The sequence below is a fragment of the Notechis scutatus genome, chromosome 8, assembly GCF_049901735.1.
Source record: "Notechis scutatus isolate UNSWTSFEM ecotype Mainland chromosome 8, rNotScu1.2, whole genome shotgun sequence".
Taxonomy (NCBI): domain Eukaryota; kingdom Metazoa; phylum Chordata; class Lepidosauria; order Squamata; family Elapidae; genus Notechis; species Notechis scutatus.
In genome coordinates this window covers 156,195-178,392 of record NC_142016.1, presented here as the reverse complement: position 1 = coordinate 178,392, position 22,198 = coordinate 156,195, and the positions used below count along the sequence as shown (strand labels likewise).

General features: G+C 50.7%; 2 protein-coding genes across 2 annotated transcripts; one reads left to right on the top strand and one right to left on the bottom strand.

The window, feature by feature from the left end:
* The first annotated feature begins 167 nt into the window (after positions 1-167).
* On the top strand, positions 168-1,826 carry POU3F1 (POU class 3 homeobox 1). Its single transcript, XM_026673662.2, has one exon. The coding sequence runs from the start codon at positions 214-216 to the stop codon at positions 1,351-1,353; it is 1,140 nt and encodes a 379-aa protein (XP_026529447.1). The 5' UTR covers positions 168-213; the 3' UTR covers positions 1,354-1,826.
* Positions 1,827-15,260: 13,434 nt separating this feature from the next.
* UTP11 (UTP11 small subunit processome component) lies at positions 15,261-22,046 on the bottom strand. Its single transcript, XM_026673774.2, has 8 exons — positions 21,962-22,046; positions 21,830-21,891; positions 21,656-21,758; positions 21,417-21,530; positions 21,006-21,099; positions 17,059-17,189; positions 15,715-15,825; positions 15,261-15,457 (listed from the first exon to the last, which is right to left on the bottom strand). Exons 1-8 carry the CDS (start codon positions 22,019-22,021, stop codon positions 15,374-15,376), a joined length of 759 nt encoding a protein of 252 aa, XP_026529559.1. The 5' UTR covers positions 22,022-22,046; the 3' UTR covers positions 15,261-15,373.
* Between the last annotated feature and the right edge of the window lie 152 nt (positions 22,047-22,198).

Sequence of the window (22,198 nt, the reverse complement as noted above, 5' to 3'; positions counted from 1 at the left end):
GACGGGGCGGGGGCGGGTCCTCGCTGGGGCGCCCTATGGAGGTGCGGGACTGCCTGCCACTCGCGGGCGGCGGAACCAATAGGGCGCGCGGGGGAGTGGCTGCGCGCCGGGCCGAACGGGGCTCTAAAGCGCGCCCCGCCGCCCAGGGTGTCCCAGTGAGAGCCGCAGAGCGGAGCGCGGCCCAGCCAGCTCCCGTGCGCGACCCGAGCGACAATGGCCACCACGGCGCAGTACTTGCCGCGCGGCGCCTCGCTCCTGCCCATGCCCGCGCCGGAGGCCGAGCGGCTGCACCAGGGCCCCACCTACCGCGAGGTCCAGAAGATGATGCACCACGAGTACCTCCAGGGGCTGGCGGCCACCCCGGGCCACCCCATGGGGACCCTCCCGCACCACCAGTGGCTGCCGGGCGCCACGGGGGACTGGGGCGGCGGCGGCGGGACCCACCTGGACCATGCCAAGGCCGGCAGCGGGCCGCGCGGAGACCTGGACGGCGGCGGAGGGGGCTTCCACTCCCGCTCTCACCTGGTGCACCAGCAGGCAGCGGGAGGCGGCGGGGCTCACTGGGGCCAGGGCGGCCCGACGCATCACCTGGGCGGCTGCCCCGCCGCCATGTCCCCGACGGCGGGCGGTCCGCAGCCCCTGCTCTATTCGCAGGCGGCGTACCCGGGGCTCAACGGAATGCTGGGCCCGCAGGCGCCCGCGCTGCACCTGCCGCACGGCCACGACGAGGTGGCCGAGGCCCACCTGGAGGGCTCCCCGACGCCGCTGGGCCACGCGGGGCCCGAGCCGCCCTCCGACGAGGACGCGCCCAGCTCCGACGACCTGGAGCAATTCGCCAAACAGTTCAAGCAGCGCCGGATCAAGCTGGGCTTCACGCAGGCGGACGTGGGGCTGGCGCTGGGCACCCTGTACGGCAACGTCTTCTCGCAGACCACCATCTGCCGCTTCGAGGCGCTGCAGCTGAGCTTCAAGAACATGTGCAAGCTGAAGCCGCTGCTCAACAAGTGGCTGGAGGAGACCGACTCGGGCAGCGGCAGCCCCGCCAGCCTGGACAAGATCGCGGCGCAGGGCCGCAAGCGCAAGAAGCGCACCTCCATCGAGGTAGGCGTGAAAGGCGCGCTGGAGAGCCACTTCCTCCGTTGCCCCAAGCCGTCGGCCCACGAGATCACGTCGCTGGCGGACTCGCTGCAGCTGGAGAAGGAGGTGGTGCGCGTGTGGTTCTGCAACCGGCGGCAGAAGGAGAAGCGCATGACGCCGGCCGGGGGGCCGCACCCGCCCGCCATGGAGGACGCTTACTCGCAGGGCGAGGCCTCCCCGCCGCTGCACCATACGCTCCGGAGCCCGGTGCAATGACTGAGGAACGGCGCCGGCGGCTATGCAGCCGGCTGGTCTGGCTGGGACTGGCGGCAGGACTCTTGCGCGGGCGACGCGTTGGGCATCGGGGACGGCGGGGAGCCTTGAAGCTTGGAGAGCCGCCCGGCCGCCTTCGGGGAGCGTCCTCGGCCTGCCCGCCGCCACTCGGCTCCAATTGAAACTCGGTATTTATTGATCCCCCTCGGAAAAGCCCCGGCCGGGACAGGCGCGGAGGGGCGCCGCTTCCTCGAGGGCGCGTCCGAGCGGTGCCTGTCTCCTTCGCCGGGAGGACTCGAGGCGGCGCTTCTAGGCCCGACGGTCCCTCAGCCGAGCGTGTCCCCGGGGTCTTTCCGAAGGGGGCTCGTGGCCAGCGCCCTCGGAGGGACTCCGCGGCCAGAAAGCGGCTGAAGCCGTTGTCTTCTCCCTTATTTATGTTACAATCAATTATTTTATTACTCGCATAAAAACATTTATCCGGAACCGCCTCTTGTCTTTCCTTTCAAAGCCCGAAGGAGAAAGGCGGGGGGCGCAGGGCAGCCTGGGCAGATAGGTGCTCGGTGGGTCCTGGGAAGAGGCGCGGCGAAGCCCTACTTGGCCTGCCAGGCTTCCTTTTGTTCACGCCGCCGGGCTGCCGCGGCCCGTGCAAGATCCTGCGGTCCGCTGGCGGCCGTGTCAAGCACTCAATTCGGTCCCGAACTCCCCGCCGCTCAGCCGGGAGAGTCGCCCTTCTCCTCCTTGCGCTCGAAGCTCCCGGCCGGCAACGCAGAGAGGCGAGCGATGGCTAGGGCTGGGCTCCTCAACTCGGGCTAGTCCCTTCTTCTTCAAGCGGGGCCGGCGCTGGCCGGGGAAGGGAAGTGCGGGGAATGGCAAGTTGGCCCCGGGATATCCTGCTGGAGAGTCGCCTTCCCTGTCCAGGGTTCTGTTTCCGAGACCGGCTTTCGCTGGCTTCCTTGGGAGGGAAACCTCCCAGGACTAGCCTGAGCCGTGGAATATTATTATCGGGAACCGGTTAGCCTTTTTCCTGAAAGGGAAGACGCACTTCCACCCGAAGCCCTTTCGCGGAGAGCGTTCAGGTTAAGCCGCGGTAAAGGGGGCGCCAAACTTTAGGGCGCCAAAACAGCTTTTTTTTTCCTTATTATTATTTCAAAAGAACAGCGAATGTTCTAAGTAGTGAATATCTAAGTAGTGAATTTTCGAATTATGGCCATCTCAATTTCACTCCGTGCTTTCATTCTTTTTTTTTTTTTTAATTTAATCCACAAGTGCTTGAAATCAACTTTAATTACAAGAGGAAGACCAAAAATGCTTCCATACCTTTATGACACATTATTAGTTTAACCCTGCTGGGTGCCTGAGATGCTTTCTCTGGTTATTTCTTTGACTTCTTGAACTGGGCTCTCAAGGAGAAGAGAAAAAGCAGGAAGGGGAGTCCAGCCAGACCAACCAGGCTCCACTGCAAGCCAAGCAGCCTTCCAAAGAATTTGTGAGATGGGGAGGAAGGAGCATCCTTTGGAAATGGGTGAGTGTCATAGAAGAGCTTCATCATTGTTGCGGTTGTCATGCAAAGCACTGGAGCAAATGTTCTCCTGACACTGCCTCTTGCCTGACAAACGTCCACTTTTAGGGCAGTTTAGATCACAACCTGTTCTGTGCATAAGTGGCACGATTTCAAGGCAGTGGGCATTCCGGACGCTGCTTCCCTTCTTCATCCAGACTTTGGGGTCCCCCATCAGAGCTACCAGGGTCTTTATTAGGCCATTAGCTGCCAATAGACAGTGGGAGCTTTTTGCTCTGCTAGCACAGCAGGGCCAGCCAAGCTCTTGGGAGGTGCACCCAGTCCTTCCAGGTCCAGAAGGAAGAAAGTTCCTGAAAGCCAATTCACTAGGTTGGAGGAAGGAGAGATTAAGCAATCGGCCTAAGAAAGGGGGCTTCACTCAGCCCGGCTCTTCTCTGCTAAAGAGACGGCCAATTTGCACTGGCCAGAGGGGGGGGGGAATCTTCTCATCCAAGTACAGTATTTTGTCCAGCAGAGCATGAAGGGAGCAGCAAAAGGGAAACTACAAAGATGTGGAGGATTTCAGTTGCACTTCTAAAAATGTGTCTGGTTAGAAAGAGCTTCATCCGTCTGTCCGTCCGTCCATTATGCTTCCTGCCTGGGAAAGGTTGGAGGAAAAGGCAGGATGGATCGGGTCCTTGTCTGACTGCTGAGGAGCACTCGTGATCTCTAACCTTGGTAGAAAGATCCTGGGGAGTCCTTGGTGCTCTCTGAGTTTGGTGTTTGCTTGCAGAAGATCCTTCCCTGGGGGGGGAACAGATGTCCTCCATTCTCTCCAGAGAGGCTCCCCCCCACCCCCCATGAGAGCATCCGCTCTCTTCAAAAGTAGCCAGGCTGCCTTGCCTGCACCCCCTCCCCGCTTCCCCCATCCATGCCTCTTGGCTGCCCTGGAAGGTAGGAAAGAGTTCAACATCTTTTCCAGGTGGAAATCGGAATCTAGAGGTTAATCTACTTGGGTTTTGTACACAAAATAGAGAGTAGGCTATCCTTTACCCCTGGGTGAAAAATGAATGAATGCACATAGTGTGATTGGTCATTCTCTTAAGGAAATAATGCGATAACCCACAGATGTTCTCTTTCTTTCATGGGGGGGGGGGGTGTTATATCAGCACTTACTTGGGAAGAAACTGCTTCTTTTGAGTCTACTATTGGGGGAAACAAGCCATATATTTATCATGAGAAAAACTCAGTTAGTTCTGCTCTTTGGTGCACTATATAAAGACTCCACCAGTAATTAGACCAAGTCAATAAGTTCACGGAACAGCCCCCTTGCATTCACAGGGCTGCTGCCTTGTTTCTTCAGCATCTGCTAGGCATCAAAAATTATCCCTGATAAATCTCTCTCCCTCCCTCTCTCTCTCTCACCCCCCCCCCCCACCACCCCCCACACACACTGCATGGCTCCATATGCATGGAGTCTCTGAAGCTGACTGGCCGATACACAACAGGATATGACTCAGCCCTTGAGAATGCTCTCTTTCCAATTGTGTCCCTGTGACTCTGCTAGCCACCTCAAGGGGATGCCCAGGGCAAGGCCATGTGGACACCAGTCTGAGAGAGAGAGAGGGCAGAAGCCTGGAGGGGAGGGCGGTAGGAAAGGGTTTGCCTCTTTTGGAGAAAAAGTATACATTGATTAACTTGCTTTGTCAATTCATTGATAGATGAGAGAGAGTTCAGGTTTTTGACTTACACAGAAGATTGATTGATTACTAGCATTTGGTACTTCCATGCTGTTCGAATGAAGAACATTATTACTACAGTTCAGATCTTAAAATTTTAAACAACCAAATGGAACTTCCAAATGCAATGCAATCTCATTAATTAAGTAACTCACTACTTAGTGAAGCTTTACGTTTTGAGCGCAAAATTTTGTTACTGTATGGGTGATTTCAAGATTTCAATTTTCATGGGAAAATTCCAAATTTGTTTGGTTTGAACAAGCCAGCAGATTTTGTTTTATTGAGAGCACCCTTCTGGTACAATCTGTGGCTTTAGGAACTGTTCTCAGTGTCATCTAAAAGGCTCTAAGTGATAGAAAGATCCATACAATTTTGAAGGAGTCTTGTCAAAAACTGACTGAACAGGGACCCTGGGAAAGAAAATCCTGTTTGGGATATCAGGTCCAGGAGACCAGGAAACCAGTGAGGGCAAGGCCAGCCTCTCCATGGCTCCTCCTCTGGGTCAGAAAAAGGAGACCAGCCCTGATAGGCAGGATGAATAAAGCACCCCCAGTGTGGTCAACCATGGAATCGTACCATTGGACTTGAACAATGAGCAGGCCAAAAGGAAGAGAAGCAGCCACATCTTGTTCAGGTAAATTTTCTAGGGTAACTCATGTAAACGCAATCTGCAAACGTATCCTTTCATTTCAATGGGATCTACAGTAAAAAGAGCAAGGTTGGTGTCTGTGAGTAATGGCAGGAACCAAGAGAGAGAGCAAAGGCAGCATTTGAGGGGCTACCCTGTCTGACTTGGAAAGAAGGTGGAAGAGGAGGAGGAGGGGGAAGAAGAAGAAGCAGCAAGCTTGAGGGGGATGGAGTCTCTTGGCAGAGTCCCTCCACCTCAGCATTGTGGCTGTTACAGGCAGGCCAGAAGTCTGTGCCAAGTCCATTAACAAGGCCACCTCTTATCCCCTTGCCCAGCCCCCAGTTTGTCCCTTGAAAAAAATCCTCCTTTTCATGATACATTTTTTTATTTTTCAACTGCTTTGGCTAAACCATATAGTAACAGAGTTGGAAGGGACCTTGGAGGTCTTCTAGTCTTTTACAAGCAGTAGACCCTACACCATTCTGGAAAAATGGTTGTCCAGTCTCTTCTCAAAACCTCCCACAAGCTGTTCCACCAAATGATTGTTCTCATTGCCAGGAAATTTCTCCTTATTTCTACATTCTCCTTGATTAGTTTGAAAATTGAAAGAAAATTGATTTCATTTCATCACTATTATTTTTCTACCTTCTAACATTCACAAAATTGTTAGATATCACCCTGAAAAAAATAAAAGTTTCACTTATGGCCAAGTTTAAAACAATACAATTTGTTTTCAAACACCAACAGAGAGATTTATGTTCAATATTTTCATGAAATGTGTTAGAAAATATAAACTTATTTATTCATAAGAATGTAGTAGATTAAAATGAGGATTCAAAACCATTCAAAACCATACATATACAATAGTTTAACTGAAATAAACTGTGATTGGATGCCCAATATTAAAATAAAAAGTTTCTTTGCAATAACTATAATAGGAGCTGTTAAAGAGGGAACACAGTGTGTTTTCTTTGGTTTAGCCTTAGAGAAACTTGTGGCGAAACATAAATTTTATTTTCTGAAATATTCACTTGAAATTATACTATAATTTCAGGGTTAGAGTTTTATCACAATATAATGCATAAGGATTTCCTAAGATAATGTTACCCTTATGGGGAACAAAACTGGACCTCCAATAATTTTGACCATCTCCTGAAAGCGGTATTAGTTAAGGAGCATATATTGCAAAAAAAAAAAAAAGGTAACTGTCTTTTTGCAGTGACACATTTCTAATGGGATTTTTTGAGGCATGCAGGGACAGAAAGTTCTTGGACAGCAACCCTGTACCTGCTTAGTTGTGAGAAGTTTCTCCTGAGCTCAATCGGGCTTATTTCTGATTAGAAGTGCATTCAATTCTATTGCAAAAGTCTGAATGAAAGCATATGCTACCATTATTAAAATGCATCCTGATTTTATTTTAACCTTGTCTACAGATGCCCCGTGCCTGCTTTGCAGTAAAAGGGGAATGGGGAAGGAGACAATCTTGTGTTTAGCTGTCATATTTACCACAGAACAAATAGGATCATAAACTGACCAGTATTTTCAGGGGTGGAAGTCAATACATGTAGATTCTAGTCTATGAGAGATGGTGTTTGTTAGTAAATATATTTGGGTAGTAAATAAAGGACAATATATGTGGCTCAGGATTGATATGAGGGTGCTCTCTGAGCTTTTTAAATCAATAACATTGAAATATGTATAAGCCAAATATATTTAAGGGATCTCTGGTGCTTCCTGGGCTTGGTTGTTTTCTTGCAGACATTTTATTACCCAAACTAGCTAACATCATCAGTGCTAAATGTCTATGGAGATTTTCCATCATTTAGGTCATGGTTGACCCAAAGTTGCTTTTCCAAAGGCAACTGGACTTTTTTATTTTTTCCTTGAAGATGTTTCACTTCTCAACCAAGAAGCTTCTTCCGAAGCAAGGAAAGCCCAATTGCCTTCAGAAAAGCACCTTTGGGACAATCATCAATGACAGTAACTTCACTAGCCCTGATGTTGATGATCCAACCCCACCCCATCCAATCCAACATCACTCAAAACTAGGCATGCACGCCCCTAACTACCTCTATTCCAACCACAACTGGCCTTAAATGCAAGCTACTCAATGCAAGAAGCCTTGTAAATAAAATACCGGAATTTCTCCTCTTACTAAATACGGTTAAATTCGACATTATATTTGTCTGTGAAACATGGCTCAATGCATCTCTCCCTGACGCCATTACCACAGTAAGAGGCTATCATGTGTACCGATCAGATTGTGAAATCCGTAGAGGAGGTGGTGTTGCTATCTTCTATAAAAAGTCCCTACATCTTAAAAAAACATCCAAGTTACCCAGGAGCTTGCTCTTCCTGAGACCATCATCTGTGAACTTAAATATCACATTTCAGTTCTTACTGAACCGGTATCAAGAATTTGGCGTGGGTCACTGAACAAGTAGTGAGGTCTGGCTGACCACGCCCACAACCCGGTCGCCCCCCTCCTGATGCTCGCTCACCCCGCCCGCCTGACATTCGCCTAAGGTATTTCTTTCTTTTTTCCCCCCTCCCGCCAATCAGCTGTACATAGATCAACTTTGCCGGGATTCCCCTTGCTAAGGCCCATGAAGGCAAAAAAATGGTCCAGCGCCCCCCCCCCTCCATTTTTTGCCTTCCTGAGCCTCAGAGGAGCCTCAGGGGAACAAAAATACCCCCCCAGAGGCTCTTCTGAGGCCCAGAAGGCCCAAAAATTGGGTGGGGGATGCAAAAAAGCAACAAAAAAGCCACGCCCACCCAGTCACATGGCCATGCCCACCAAGCCACACCCACAGAACCGGTAGTAAAAAAAATTGAATCCCACCACTGATGTGCCTGTATAGCTGCATCTCACCCCACCATCCTTTTCTGGCTCTGGGATAATGATTTGTATTCAAAGTCCTCATACGGTTGCTCTGCCTCCCCAAACTCTTTTCCATGAATTCAGCTTCAGTAGGAAGCAGCAGCATCTAAGTGCATCTGCAGGTGACTCTCTCTGTTTCCTGGCATGGTTCCTCCAGGGGATTTCCAGCCTATCTGGCTGACAACTTCATTCTTGAGTTGATCATCCATCCTTACCTTGATCATCATCTGCAGAGAGAGCTCTGTGGTGGAAGGAAAAAAGAAAATTGGCTGAAAAGGCCACATAATGCTAGAGAAGCAAAAGCCACATTTGTCAAGCGCACACTTATGCTTGTTTAACAAGCGTAAATCAGAGGTAAATAGGAAACAACAAGAAAAAGTGCATTGAGTTGGCGAAGTGTCTGAAAAAGGAGATACTAACACTCAAGGAATTCCAACCTGAAAATAATAGAAGGCAAACAGAATAAAATAGCTGTACAAAAATGTAACAATGCTCTGTAAACAACAACAGGAAGAGCAAATCCACAAGGCAGGGAACAAAGACAGATTACCAAGGAAAAGTATGTGAGACTGCTTAGAACTGTAGAGATTGGTGAGAGATTCCCAGGGAAAAAAGGGAGCTCCGAGGCTTTTGCAAATGCCCAGGAAAACCAGCCAAGAGGTAGCTGGTATCTCCCCAGTTGGGTTGACTTAGCCCTAAGTCATGGCTGGATTGCTAGAAGGGACCCTGGCTGACTTCTGCCTGTCAGAGGGCCAGCAAGGGGGCCCATCAGGTGTGGAGTCTGCTAGTCTGCTGGGGCCCAGACTCTCGGCAACGTCGGTTGGTCCTGAGCAGCAGCAAGAGGCCCACTAGCATCTTCTCTTTGCCCACATCAGGAAATGATTTCAGGATTCTGCTGAGCTCAGAGGAAGATCAATTTCTTTTCATTAGTGTGCTTGTTTTATCGGGAGATTTTGGGAGACCCCCTTATGCAGATGGACCCACGGCTTTAACGGCACCCAAGATATCTAACAGATGAAAGTCCTCTAGATTTCCAAGGTTGATTGCAATTCAATTTCTTCTATGTCTCTTTCTTTCCTTTTTCCTTGTGTGTCTAATCACACTTGGCCAAGAAAGAATGTTCATTCATTCATTCATATGGCAGCAAAAGAGTCAGGCAAAAGGAGCTGAGACATCATCAGAGCAACCTTAAACTAATCCCCAGCTTTGGTTGGCAGGTACTGAGCAGAGAGGATAGAGGGGAGAGGGTGGGAAGAGGGAGAGGGAGGGAGGGAGAGTGGGGCAAGTAGGCTTGGTGGAGGTTGCAGGAAGGAGGGCTATGGGAAGATAGCAAGAAGGGAAACTATCTGAGCAATTGATTGTGTTGTTCCTGATTCCTGACCAAGACGAACCAGCAATGCTTAGACTCTGCCTGGCTTTAGCAACACTATCACTGCTGCACATCGCTGCATCCATAGCCCGGCCTTCGGCATCTCTCATGTGGGGCATGACTTGGTCGGTAGACGTGGGTCTCTTGCTGCATCTCAGAGCTCAGTGGGTGGGTGTAGATTGCAGTTATGACAGAGGGGCTCCAGCTGCTCCAGCTCTGGAGGTTCCTGTAGTTCTACCAGTGTTGCATGGAAAGAAGCTTCACCCATCCCTACCCAACACACAGAGCTCACTGGAAGACTGGAATTTGCTGACTGGCTTGGAAACAAAAGGGCCCCTCTGCCACGATGCTGGATTTTGGTGCCAGCAGGCTCCTTGTGCCATAGAATCCCCTTGGCAACCAGCCTCCGCTTTGCCATGACCGGATTGAGGCAAGCTATTCCCACCCTCTGGGCACCCACAGGGATCCTGCTTGATAGCAACTGTCCCAGAACACAGTGGCTCATCTGGTCCCAGATTTCATCCCAAAACAGGGTGTTTGCAAAATTAGGGTCCGTGTATATCAAGGGTGGGAGACTTGGAGTAGGTGAGATGCAGGTCCTTTTCCCCTGAAAATCTGTCTAAAGTTTCACTCCCCATATTCACAACAACACAACATAGCAGCTGCTTTGTTTCTTTACTTTGCATTCTTTTGGAAGAAACTGCTTATTTCTCACATGAGTTTAAGTGGCCACAATCTCTGGCATGAGCATCCTTGACTTCAACTCCAGCAGTAAGGCCTACACAGGCTCCAAAATGCTCTTTAAGACCACGCTCTCTATACCAAGACTGAAGGTGGAGGGATAAATAGGAAGACTGCCAAGCCATCCAGAGAACATCTGAACAGAGGAAGACTGGAAGCCTCAGCCGAGACCTCCATGGGAAGCTCGAGGAGGGGAGATCTAAGGAAGAAATGGCCATTTTGCTACTTTTTCCCCACCTCCTCCTGGAGCTCTGCAACTTGGAAGGGGAGAAATATTGGTTTTGAGTTTCCCAAGAAACTGTCTTGTTCCTTAAGCACCTGGAAGGATCCCTGCCGGGCCAGGGGAGTTTTCTGCCAAAAGCAGCCCAAACCCATATATTACTCTTGCCACTTTTGCATCTAAATCAGATGCTGAAATGGTGTCAGTTTACTTTTGCCAAACTTTTGGCAGTCAGGTGAGAGAAGGAAACAAGACAGTGTGTGTCATAGCAAGACACACAACGCTGGATTGAGATGGACTCAGACTGGACCCAGCGTTGTTCTTATAGAGTTTTATTCTTGAGGATGAAATGAGCCTTCCATGGGCTTCTGTTGGGACAATATGCAAAAGACTCCTCCTGGCTACGGGTCTCTAGGCTCTCAGAGGTCTCCCCTGGGGCTTCTGTTCCCTGCTGCCTACTGCAGTCCTTCTGTTGCTGTACAGAAGGCAGAATAACAGAATAACAGAAAGGGACCTTGGAGGTCCTCTAGTCCAACCCATTACTCAAGTTGGAAACCATATATCACTCCAGAAAAATGGCTGTCCAATTTCTTCTTGAAGACCATCCGTGATGGAGCAAAGGGAACTTCTGGGGCCAGGCCTCCCTAGGCCTCATTGTGCAGCAGCCACACCTGGGCATGGATCAAGGACTACATGTCCTTTGGGTGAGACAGTGGGGGAGGATATCCCAGTTGTCCATTGAAGAAAACAATTGGCTTTGGAAGATGAGCCTGGAAAGCAGTAGCCACAGGAAGGGGAGATGCCTTCTCCAGCCAGATGGGCCAAGCTGGCTTCAGTTGCAAAAGATCCAGAAGCGCCAGCCAGGAACAAGCAGCCAAAGTGACCCCTCCTTCCATTTGCACTTTCTGGTGTTCTTGATGCTACCCCCAAGCCTCAACAAGGCACCCTGCATCATCTTCCAGGCCCCATAAAAACCCACATTCTCCCTCTTCAGGACATTTCTCTCCAGAGGGAGACCTCCTATGCTGGAGAGACCTCCTGGAAAAGCTGCATTTCATCTCCTTGCTCAATAGGGACCCCTCTAAAGCAGCGGTCGCCAACCGGTGGGCTGCGGCCCACTGGTGGTCCATGAGAAAATTTTGGTGGGCCGCAGAGAAATCTTACCCCCAGAGCACCCCCCCCCCCAAAGCAATTAATCCAGTCTGTGCAGAAACACAAGGCTGTGCCACTCACATGGCTCGCGGGAACCATCCCCACCCACTCACTCCTTACCCAGTAAACTTGCCTGCTAAATTGCTATTTTTCCTTTTTCCAACCATCATCTGTTCTGCTGTGCTGGGAGATTTAGATTAGCTAGGAAGCAGGAAATGGTTGGATTTCTTGCTTTCTAGCTAGTCTTTAGATTTTCGGCTCTGCTTTTAAGTACAGCCGAACCTCTCTTAGGACTGAAGGTTTGCTTGCAAGCAAATTTGAGAGACTGAGCTCGCCAATGGCAGATAGATAGATCACTGAATGATTCTGTGAGCAACTCAATCTGCCTGCTTTGCCTGATTTTGGGTAAAAATTGCTTTTTTTATTAAAAAAATTCAATATTTACATACATGGTGTGTTGTGAGTTAATTTTGTGAGTTTGCTTGCAAGCAAATTTTATGTGACAGAGAGCTAGCCAATGGCAGATAGATAGATCTCTGAATGAATCTGTGATTCTGTGAGCAACTCAATCTGCCTGCCTGCTTTGCCTGATTTTTGGGTAAAAGTTGCTCTTTTTTTATAAAAAATTCAATATTTATATAAATATTTATAATATTTACATACAAGCCATGCCCAGCCAATCACATGACCACCAAGCCACACCCACAAATTAGGCCAAACCCACAGAACCAGTTAGTGGTCCCTGGGATCTAAAATTATGAATTTGGTGGTCCCTGAGGTCCAAAAGGTTGGCGACCCCTGCTCTAAAGGAGGGGCAGTCATGGGCACCTCAGACCTCCAGACCTCCAGACAGGCAGTCATGGGCACCTCAGACCTCCAGACAGGGGGATCAAGGACCCCGAAGGGGCTTCCCTTCACTCATTGGGTTTAAAGGGAAGCCAGGAGGCCATCTGGAGAAAGCATGCTCTGGTTTGGATTCCTACAATGAAGCAGGGGGCTCCCCTGCCTTGCCTATCCCTCTGGCTGGGACGGGGCCAGGAAAGGAGAGAAGGGGATGTTTCTTTTCTGCACCCAATTCCAGCCACAGAAGCACACTGGGCTCTCACATGAAAGCCCACTGACAGTTCAAGCACTGGCTGGTTCCCTCAGAGCCTCTGCCACATGATGTGCTCCTTGTGCCCTGGAGCTGACCCCCCCCCTCAGAACTCACCAAATTGGCAGATGGGGGTGTGTGTGTAAAAATCACACATGGTGCTGCAGAGGAAGGGGGGAAAAAAACCTTTACTTCATCATCTGGCACCTTCCAGAGTCAGCTCCATCACAGCATGGAATTGATGTCACTGAGAGCTACAGGGAAAGCTCTTCCCCCTTACTCCAGTTACCTTCGATGCCAGGTAAGGATCCAGGTCTGCTGGGGGGCAACAGTGCAAGGTAGCAGAAGGGGAAGAGGGGGAGGGAGGAAGGAAGGCTGCTTCAGAGGGGAGTCCGCCCGTCAGGAAAAAAGAGAGAGGGCCCCCACAGGTGCTGCTGCTTTCTCCCCACCTGGGAAGAGGCCCCTGGCGCTGTCTGCAGCAAGAGGGCAGGCTGGGAGGGCGGGAAGCGCAGGGCTCCCACCCCTTTCTCAGGCGCGCTTGCCAAAAGCCAAGAGCGGCGGCGGCGGCGGCGGCGTTCCCGAAGCGGCTCCGAGCGGCCCGGCTCATTAGAGACGCATCCCGCTTGGCTGAGGTCCCGCACCTTCCAGCCCATTGGGAAGATGCCGTGGCTGCTGGCTGCCCCCCAATCACCGCTGCAATCAGCGCCTTTAATTGGGCTAATTAAAGTGTATCAACCTCGCAGGGCCTCCGTTCCCAGATGCTGACGAGCAGCCAAAAGAGCCCCTGCTCCAGCCGAGAAGCCGCCGCCGCCCTTCCCTCTGCTCCCCGGCGGGCTCCTGGCAGCTCCCGGAGATGCGGCGGGGGCGGGCGCTTCTTCCCGTGGGCCTTTCCGCTTTCCCGAGAGGGGGCGGCGGTTTAAGCAGCTGCTGGTCCAGCTCGGCAGAGGCCGCGCGCTCAGCCCTGCTCGGTAGAAGAGCAGCTGGCGGCTCCGAGGCTGCCCGGGCCGGGTTCCGCTGCTCCTTGGAAAAGCGGGCGCGGCAAGGACCGCAGTTCCTGCCTGGCGTCGCGGGCCCCCAACGCGATGGGCTGGTACGGGTGGGCGCCGTTCGCTTCCGCTCCCCGAATGCCCACTGGAGAACGGGCGGGGGCCCACGCTGCCTCTCCCCCCGCAATAGTCTGCACACCCCACCTCTCCCATCTCCCCCCCTCCCTTTCTCCCGGGCTTGGAGAGAAACCACCGTTTTTTCTTCGTGGACCTTGACAGTTTGGCCCACGTTGTCCTACCCAAGTTGAGCTGTAGCCTGAGCCCTCTGCCTAGTCCTCTCCTGGCTGCATTCTAGATTTGTGAAAAAGTGTGACACAAATAGCAAAATATGAAATAATGGTCCGGTTTTTTTCCAACCTTTGCCCATCACATTGCTTTTTCACAACTGCTGCAACTGAACAAATCTTGGGAAGATTTCAATGTTGATCCTCCATGTCATTTCATGTTTTATTAGAATTTCATTCCAGCTTTTTGGGGAAGAGGGGTGTCACTTTCTCTTGCTTTCAAGGCATCACAGGAGGTTCCGCATTGTGAGAGGTTTTACTGCAGCTCCTTGCCATTGCTTTTGAGCTCACTTCCTGAATCAACTCCTTATGAACAAGTTGCAAGACAACTCTTTAAAAAGACTCTTCCCCTTCCAGCAGAAACATTTCCCAGTGTCAGTCACAGGCAAACAGGAAAATGGAGAAACCGTACAATGGTCAGAAGGCTGCCTCTCTGCTCACACACACCCCTCTTGGCTACTCACCTACCCTAGAAGGGCTGGCATGATATCACAAACCAAGTTTCCAGCTATCTTTTAGCCTTGCACATTGCAACAAACCTCCTGATCCAGGGTCTCCGATCATCACAGCTGTTATCTTTTAGGGACAGATACTTGGGGGTGCAAGAAGCAGCAGGACTAGCCAACCACATTACCTCCAGTGTCTCTGCTGCAGAAGCCTAGCAGCCCTTCCCACCCAAAGCCCCTGTTCTGGTTAGCACTGAAATCCAACCACAGCTGTCAAGGAGCCAGCCAGCCAGCTTTCCTTTCCTTTCCTCCCTCCCTTGAAACAGCACTGCCACCTGGTGGGCACATCCATTCCCAACACCCACCTTCAAGTTGGAGAGCACACCTGAACGCAGCCACTCCCCTCTCACCCTGAAGCCTCCGGGGCATGTGAGCACAGGCACAGCACCAAATTCTACAACATGCAGAAGGTGCCACGCAAACTCCACCTTTTTTATAGTTGCATCACAACCCTGGAATGCACATTTTATCCCTCCACTTCTACAAGTCCCTTTCCTTCCTCAGGAGCTATGCGAACTCAAGCCAGGTGGGAGGCTGTCAAAGCCCAGTCTGGGCCATCTGCTCCCCACCTTCAGAGCCCTTCAGGAAGGCAAGAGGCAGCTTGTCCCAGTACTTACCTTCCCCTTCCATCTGACCTGGGAAGGCTGTTCTCCTCCTGGTCATTCTGCCTTGGGAAAGGAAACGGCGGGAGCCGGGCTTCAAAGACAGTGCTTTTGGCATGGGCAGGGTGGAAAAGGCAGCAGAGCACTCACAACCATTCTTATTGTGTTTATTGAACAGGTACGAGGTAAAGCAAAGGCAGAGAAAAAAGGCATTTGTCGGGTTTGCAAGCCAATCAAGAGAGGAGATCCCTCTTCACAGAAGAGTCAGCGCTTCCGTCTAAACTGGAACTTATAAATTGCTGGTTGGTTTACAGTTTCCTTCTTCAGCTTCACTTTCTCTGTTTTGTCCTGAAATCAAGAAGAAAAGTTACCCTAAGCAACACGGTCTACCAAAAGCCTGGCCACTGTTTCCAGAGAGGGCCAGGTGCCTCTTTGGCCTCACCAGCCAGCTGCTTCCCCACAGAAACAAAGCACAGGGTGGTCTTCCTGAGCTGGGGGCCAGGACAAAATGCCCCCAAGGAAGAGAAGAGGAGGCTCCTGCTCCATTGCCTGCCAGGGAGAGCAGAGGCCACCTCCTGCAATGCCCAATAAGGAGCTCTGCTCACCAAGAGATCCTTTCGGGTCTGGAGCTTCTGTGCGATGACAAACATCTTCCGCTCACGCTCGATGCGCTGCCTCAACAGGCTGTACTGCCCCTTCCTCTGTCGGGCCAACCTCTGGAGACAAGAGGAGAGAGAGAGAGGCCCTTGTTTCACCCAAGGGCTCTCGAAGTGACACAATGCTCAGAGCGCCCCCCCCTCATTCTCCTCACACCCCAGGCCTCCCTGCAAAGGCCTTCTGCAATCAGGCTGTCAAAGGATGCCCTCCAATCATGCAAGTCTGCAGGGAAAGGAGGTTGGGGCAGGACCACCTAATAGAAGTGCTCGGAGGCTGCAGCCAAGGGATGCTGCTCTGGCTTTGCAGGAGGAGAACCGGAGGCGGCAAGTAGGCCGCCCATTCCTGCTGCACCCGTGCCCCAGCCCAAGCACTCCTGAGCATGGCAAGTGTGAGCTAATTAACACCATCACTCAGGACGGATCCAAACTTGTTCCCCCATGGAAGATGATGACTCAAGGCTCCCGGGAGAGAACAGCCCACCAGTCTGGACTAGTCTAGGGATGTCAGCAATAAGCCAGCCAGGGGGAGGGGGAGCTTATCACCATCTGCTGAAGTGCCCTCCCCCAAGTGGTTCTAGGCAACCTCCGCAGGACCACATCTCTCGCCGGGTTCTACCCAGCCCAAAGGCAACCCAGTGCAACTCCATTGCAATGTCCCTCCCCTCCAGCTTTACAGGAGACCGGCAACGACTCCACATGCAGAGGAAGCAGCCGCATTCGGCCCTGAAAGAGGCTTCCCTGGCAGATCAGCCTGAAATCCACCACAGGAGGGAGAATGTTTTCGCTCATCTGTAGCTCAGCTCTTCAAGCCAGCCACCGGCCAACTGTCTTCTGCCAATGGAGCAACAAGAGGCCACCATTTCAGAGTCAAATTGGCAACAGTCTCATTCACCGGCCACGAGCTCATTGAAGTCTTTTGAAAGGGTGAGCGGCCACTTGCCAAGGCCACCCCAGTGACACCTAAGACCCTGTAGTCAGTCACTTCCTTCTGAAGCAGGTTTATGAACAACAAAACCCCAGAGACTAAGTAGGACTGTCAACACCGTGGAGATCCAGAGAGGACTTTGTCCATCCTGACCTTGCCCCGTCCAGGAGGAGGGGGTTGAAAGCACACTCGGGGGAACATAAACCTTTTCTAATAGAAGGAAGGTGAGTGGCCATTCACAACCAAGGTGCCCTGTCCAGGCCAATGACTTCAGGTACCTGCACAAATATGCTCCTCCTCCCACCCCTGGGTGCAAACTGAGCTCAAGAGATGACCCTAGGAAACTGAGAAGCATTAGCAGATCAGACCTGTAACTGTCCATCAGTGGTGATCCCCGAAACTGCGTTTTTCTTCAGGGTTTCAAGGGTGGGCCTGTTGTAGACTCTGCTGACCAGCTCCGGAGCCGTGTTCAGATGGAACGCAACATCAAACCCTTGCACTGAGGAAAGGACAGGTTGGTTTCTCATAATTACTTGGACCCTCCCTCACTGACTCTCAGCTTACAAACCGTTTGAGGCCAGCCTTAGGTTTACAAAGGAAACATGCTGCACAAAGGGGAAAAGGCCAAATAACCAGCCAGGCATGCTACTTCACTTAGAAGAGCTGCAACAGTGGGAGGGACGAAGACGGTTGCATCCTTCCTTTGGGGAGGGGGGGTGTCCCTCCTCTTCTTAAAGAGGTTCACCGCCTCAAGAACACATATTTTTCCAGACAATTTTTGCTGACATCAAATATCAAGAAAGAAGTCTTGCAAGTTTCACCAGTCTATTCTAAGTGAATTGCAATTCAGTCAAACTGAAAAACTTCCTAGTTCTGGGCTTTGGCCGAGACAAAAGGGTAAATACAGTGGATAGAAAAAGTCCATACACCCCTGCTAAATGCCAGAATTTTTAATCTGAAAAAAAAATTAGGCCAAGATAAGTCACTTCAGATTTTTCCCCCCACCTTTAATATAGCATATAAGCTGCGCAATTCAATTCAAAAAACAAATCTTTTAGGAGGAAAAATAACAAAAAGATTCAATAATGAGGTTGGTTAAGTGTGCACACCCTCTTATAAGTAGGGATGTGTCTGCATTCAGAATTAACCAAACATGTTCAAATTTATGGTAAATAGTACACACCTGCTATCAATTAAAGTGACTCTGATCAAGCCCTTATAAAGTTCAGCTATTCTTGCAGGATTTTTCTGACATTTACTCAATTGCCTCTCAGCAAAAGCCAGTCTGCAAAGAGCTTACAAAGCATCAAATGAGATCATTATTTGTAAGGTATCAGTCAGGGGTGTCGTAAAAATAATTCCATAAAAGAGACAAATCACAACACAGACAAATCACAAGCAATAAATCCTACTTTGAGATCAGAGGTTTATTTCATGAGCAATTTGGAAGATGAACAGCTATCATAACACAATTTATATCAAATAACTCATTGCAATGAGGTCCACCAACATGGCTGAGTCCGGTAAGGAGTAGTCATGGCCAGTGGCCCTGAACACATCACAAGGCATTCTTTTTATACTTTTCTGCATGCATTTGACAACTTACTTCTCTGTTCTTTCTTACTGACAGTCTCCACATATACCATCTCAAACTTCTATCCATTGGTGGCTACTTTCTGTTCCCTATTTCTCATGGCTTTCAACACTACCTACTTTGCAAAATAACATTCCATAAAACAGCTCAGAAGGATTACAAATATCTCTGGTACATTTTGAAATCATCCTGCCTAAAACTTTGGTTCATGTCTCTTTTATTCTGGGGTCAGCTGTCATCCAAAGGCCTTACTAAATCTGATCGATCAATAAGCCTATTTTTTCTTCCCACAGGAGAATGTTACAATGTCCAAGGCATTGGATATACTATGGGACACAGTAAAGACATGAACAAGTGGAGAAAATGTAGCACAACAGTGACATTACTAAGAACTGGATGTCCCTCCAAAATCGACTTTAAAAATGAAGAAAATTGGTTGAAGAGGCTGCCAAGAGGCCCTACAGCCCAGGTGTCAAACGCACCGTGTCACATTGCCATCATGTGACGTATCGTGACATTTTTTCCCTTCACAAAGCTGGGGTGGCCGTGGCCTACGTGTCACACATTCAGCCCACAGGCTACCAGATTGACACCCCTGTCCTACAGCAACATTAAAGAAGATGCAGGAATTTCTGTCAAGTACTGATTATTTACTACATGTGACAACAATCCCCTGTATTTTTCATATATCTGTGCTGTGGAGTTGGGTGGCAAGGCAGAAGCTTTTTCTTAGAAATAAAAACATCCAAGCCCAGTTAGATTTTGCAAAAAAAAAAAAAAAAATACATTATCTGACAAAAGCATGTGGGAAAATGTGTTCTGATGAGTCCAAATTGAACTTTTTGGCCATAATTCAAATTTGGTACATAAACCATACAGTGCATCAACCAAAGGATACTCTACCCACAGTGAAGCATGGTGGTGGCAGCATTATACTTTGGGGTGGGGCTTTAGTCAAGTGCAAACCTCTGCTAAAACGCTGAAGAAGAGGAATTTCACCTTTCAACACAATGACCAAAATCATATCTCCAAATCAACAAACGAATGCATTTACTAGAAGAAGATCAAAGTTTTGGAATGGCTCAAAGTCCAGACCTGAACCAAATGAAAATATGTGGGGTGACTGAGAAGGGCTATGCACAGATTTCCTTCACAATCTGTCAAATTTGGAGTGTTTTTGCAAGGAAGAGTGGGCAAAGATTCCAAAGGCAAGATGTACCATGCTGATAGGCTCGTCTTACCCCAAAAGACGGAATGCTGTCATAAAATCAAAAAGTACTTTAACAAAATATTACTTTAAGGGCACTTATGCAACCGCTAATTAATTAATTAATTTATATTTATATTTATATATATATATTCTTAAGTTTTCGCGGGTACTTACATGTATGGCATTCGGCTTTGTTCGGGTATTTTCCCACGTCATTGTAGTTGTTCTTTTAAAGTTGTAGCAACGTTTCAGCAGAATCTCATCTGCCATCATCATATCTATACACATCTATACAGAAGCCTGATGATGGCAGATGAGATTATGCTGAAACGTTGCTACAACTTTAAAAGAACTACAATGACGTGGGAAAATACCCGAACAAAGCCAAATGTCATATATATATAATGTATATGTGTATGTATGTATGTATGTAATGTATATGTATGTATGTATGTATGTATGTATGTATGTATGTATGTGTTATGGCTCCCCCTTCAGAGTTCAAACAACACAAAACCAAAAGCAGCCGTTCCAAAACTTAAATCCAACAGATAGGAGTCCTACAAGATTATATTCCACACGCCCTGTTTATCAACAGTCCTGGCACAAATTCTCAAAGCTCCGAGCCTCTGCTGAAAACCTCTGCACGTAATCAGTCACTTTGTTCCTGACAATCTTCCCCCACACAGCTGTGTCCTTTTATAATCCTTGAGGCAACGTGCTAATTACTGACTCGCCCTCCCTTCTAACTGAGTTTGTCTCCGTAAACCACCTAGATGGGCGTGTCAATCTCCCTAAATCAACGTCTGGCCTGATGCCTCCCCACAGCTTGACGTTTCAGCCTCCTTCTTGTTCTGGCATCAAGCCACAATTTGTCAGCTTCCTCGCTTGACTCTTCTGACTCATTTTGTGGCTCAATTGCAGGCATGAATGAGGTCTAGGGTTCAGGCGAAGAATGTCTGTGTGATAACCTCTCATCCCCCTGGCTCACATCTGTGTCTTCTAACAATTCAGACTCCAAATTCTCAGCAGGTTCCAGCCTTTCATCCTCAGAGTCATCAGAATCAAAAATCACAGCAGGATCGGTCCTTTCAGTCACAACATGTATGTATGTAATATTTTTTTCTTCCTAAAATATTTGTTTTTCAATTGAATTGTACAGCTTATACAGGTAGAAAAAAATTCTGAAGTAGTGTTGGTCTAATTCTTTTTAACATCTCAAAAAAGCTGGTATTTTAACAGGGTTGTGTTGGTTTTTTTATATACATTGTATTTGTCCTTTTCTCCCAGTCAAAACCCAGAATTGGCAACTTTTTCAATGTGGCTGAATTACAACTCACCTAGAACATGCAATTCAGTCACCTATTGCTAGTAGCCTCACACCAACGAAACACCCCAGCTCCCTCCTTCCATTCGGCCTTTCTGCCAGGAGGTCAAAGCCTCACCAGGCCGGCTTCTCTGCTCCCCTGGTTTCGCACACCCAGCCAGCGGCAGCCCCAGCCCCGCCTTACCCTCCTTCTTGGTGTCCAGAAAGAACAGGTGCCGATTTGGCTGTTTCCCTTCCGCTTCCAGGAGGTGGAGCTCTGACTTCAGCCGCTCGATTTTCTGCCATTAAAAGATGCAGGTTCCCACCCCGCGAAAGGGCCCCCACAGTCCGCCTCTCTCACGGCCAGGCCCCAGGGGGAGGGGGGCGTGGGGGGGGCAAGCAGGCCCAACCTCCGGAGGGGACCCCAGTGCCCTGGGCCCCTGTGCGTTTCCCCCAACCAGCAGAGCGCGGCTCGGCCAGGAGGCCTCACCGCAAGCCCGGGAAGGGGCAGTCCAGGCCCCCCGCCTAAGGGCAGCGGCGAAAGGGGAGGAGAGGTGGGCATCAGGTGGGGTGGGGAGCAGGGAGGGGCGGCGGAGGGCCGGGGGAGTCCTCTGACCTTGACCTCGGCCGCTCGCTTCGCCTCCACGTACTTCAGGTCCCGCGTCTTCAGCAGCTTCTGCTGCTCGGGCGTGGACTCCGCGGCCTGCGCCCCGATCACGTGTACTCCGTCCTGCCGGCAAGGCACGAGGCGTCGGGCTCCAGGCAGGCGGCTGGCGAGCCACGTCGGGAGGCCCGCGGGAGACTCGGGGAGGGGAAGGCAGCCGGCCACCCGCCACCCCAGCCCCGCCGGCCCACCTGCAGCGGCGCGCGGCTCATCCGGAAGTAGAACTCGTCGGGGTTCTTGTCCTGCGCGCGGCGGCGCAGCGCCCGCAACGCATCCCGCTTCCGGTGGAAGTCGCTGCGGAGAAAGACGGCGGGTCAGGAGCCCGAGCCCCGCCGCGCCCCCGCCCCCACGGCCCTTCCACTCACGCGGCGCGCAGCCGGTAATCCGCCTTCTTCTCAAGCAGCCCCAGGGCCCTCCGCGAGGCGAGCTGAGGAGAAACACGTAGTCAGAGGGGTCCCCCGGAAGCCCCCCGCCCCCCGCGGGAGCCCCGAGCCGACCTGGCCCCGCTCGAGGTGCTGCCGCTGCCGCGACTTGGCCGCCTTCGAGAACGCCGCCATGGTTCCCACTTCCGGGGACTGGCCCGCCCCTTCCGCTTGGCACAGACCCGAAAGGCGAGGCCTGGGTCGGACGCCCCGCCCCGCCCAGGACTCCTTCGCGCGCCCCCAACCGGTTTGGCGGCGCCGCGCCTCCGGCTCTGAAGCCCGCCCCGCAGGCCTGGCGGCAGCGGTGGCCCC

What these genes read in the sequence shown, in the direction of transcription:
- UTP11 (XM_026673774.2), bottom strand. Translation starts at nt 22,021, where the DNA reads ATGGCGGCGTTCTCGAAGGCGGCCAAGTCGCGGCAGCGGCAGCACCTC. An exon ending in TCTGGACACCAAGAAGGAGG is followed by an intron (nt 17,190 to 21,005) that starts GTAAGGCGGGGC and finishes TCCTTTCCTCAG; the next exon opens with TGCAAGGGTTTGATGTTGCG. An exon ending in AGACCCGAAAGGATCTCTTG is followed by an intron (nt 15,458 to 15,714) that starts GTGAGCAGAGCT and finishes TCTTGATTTCAG; the next exon opens with GACAAAACAGAGAAAGTGAA.
- POU3F1 (XM_026673662.2), top strand. Translation starts at nt 214, where the DNA reads ATGGCCACCACGGCGCAGTACTTGCCGCGCGGCGCCTCGCTCCTGCCC.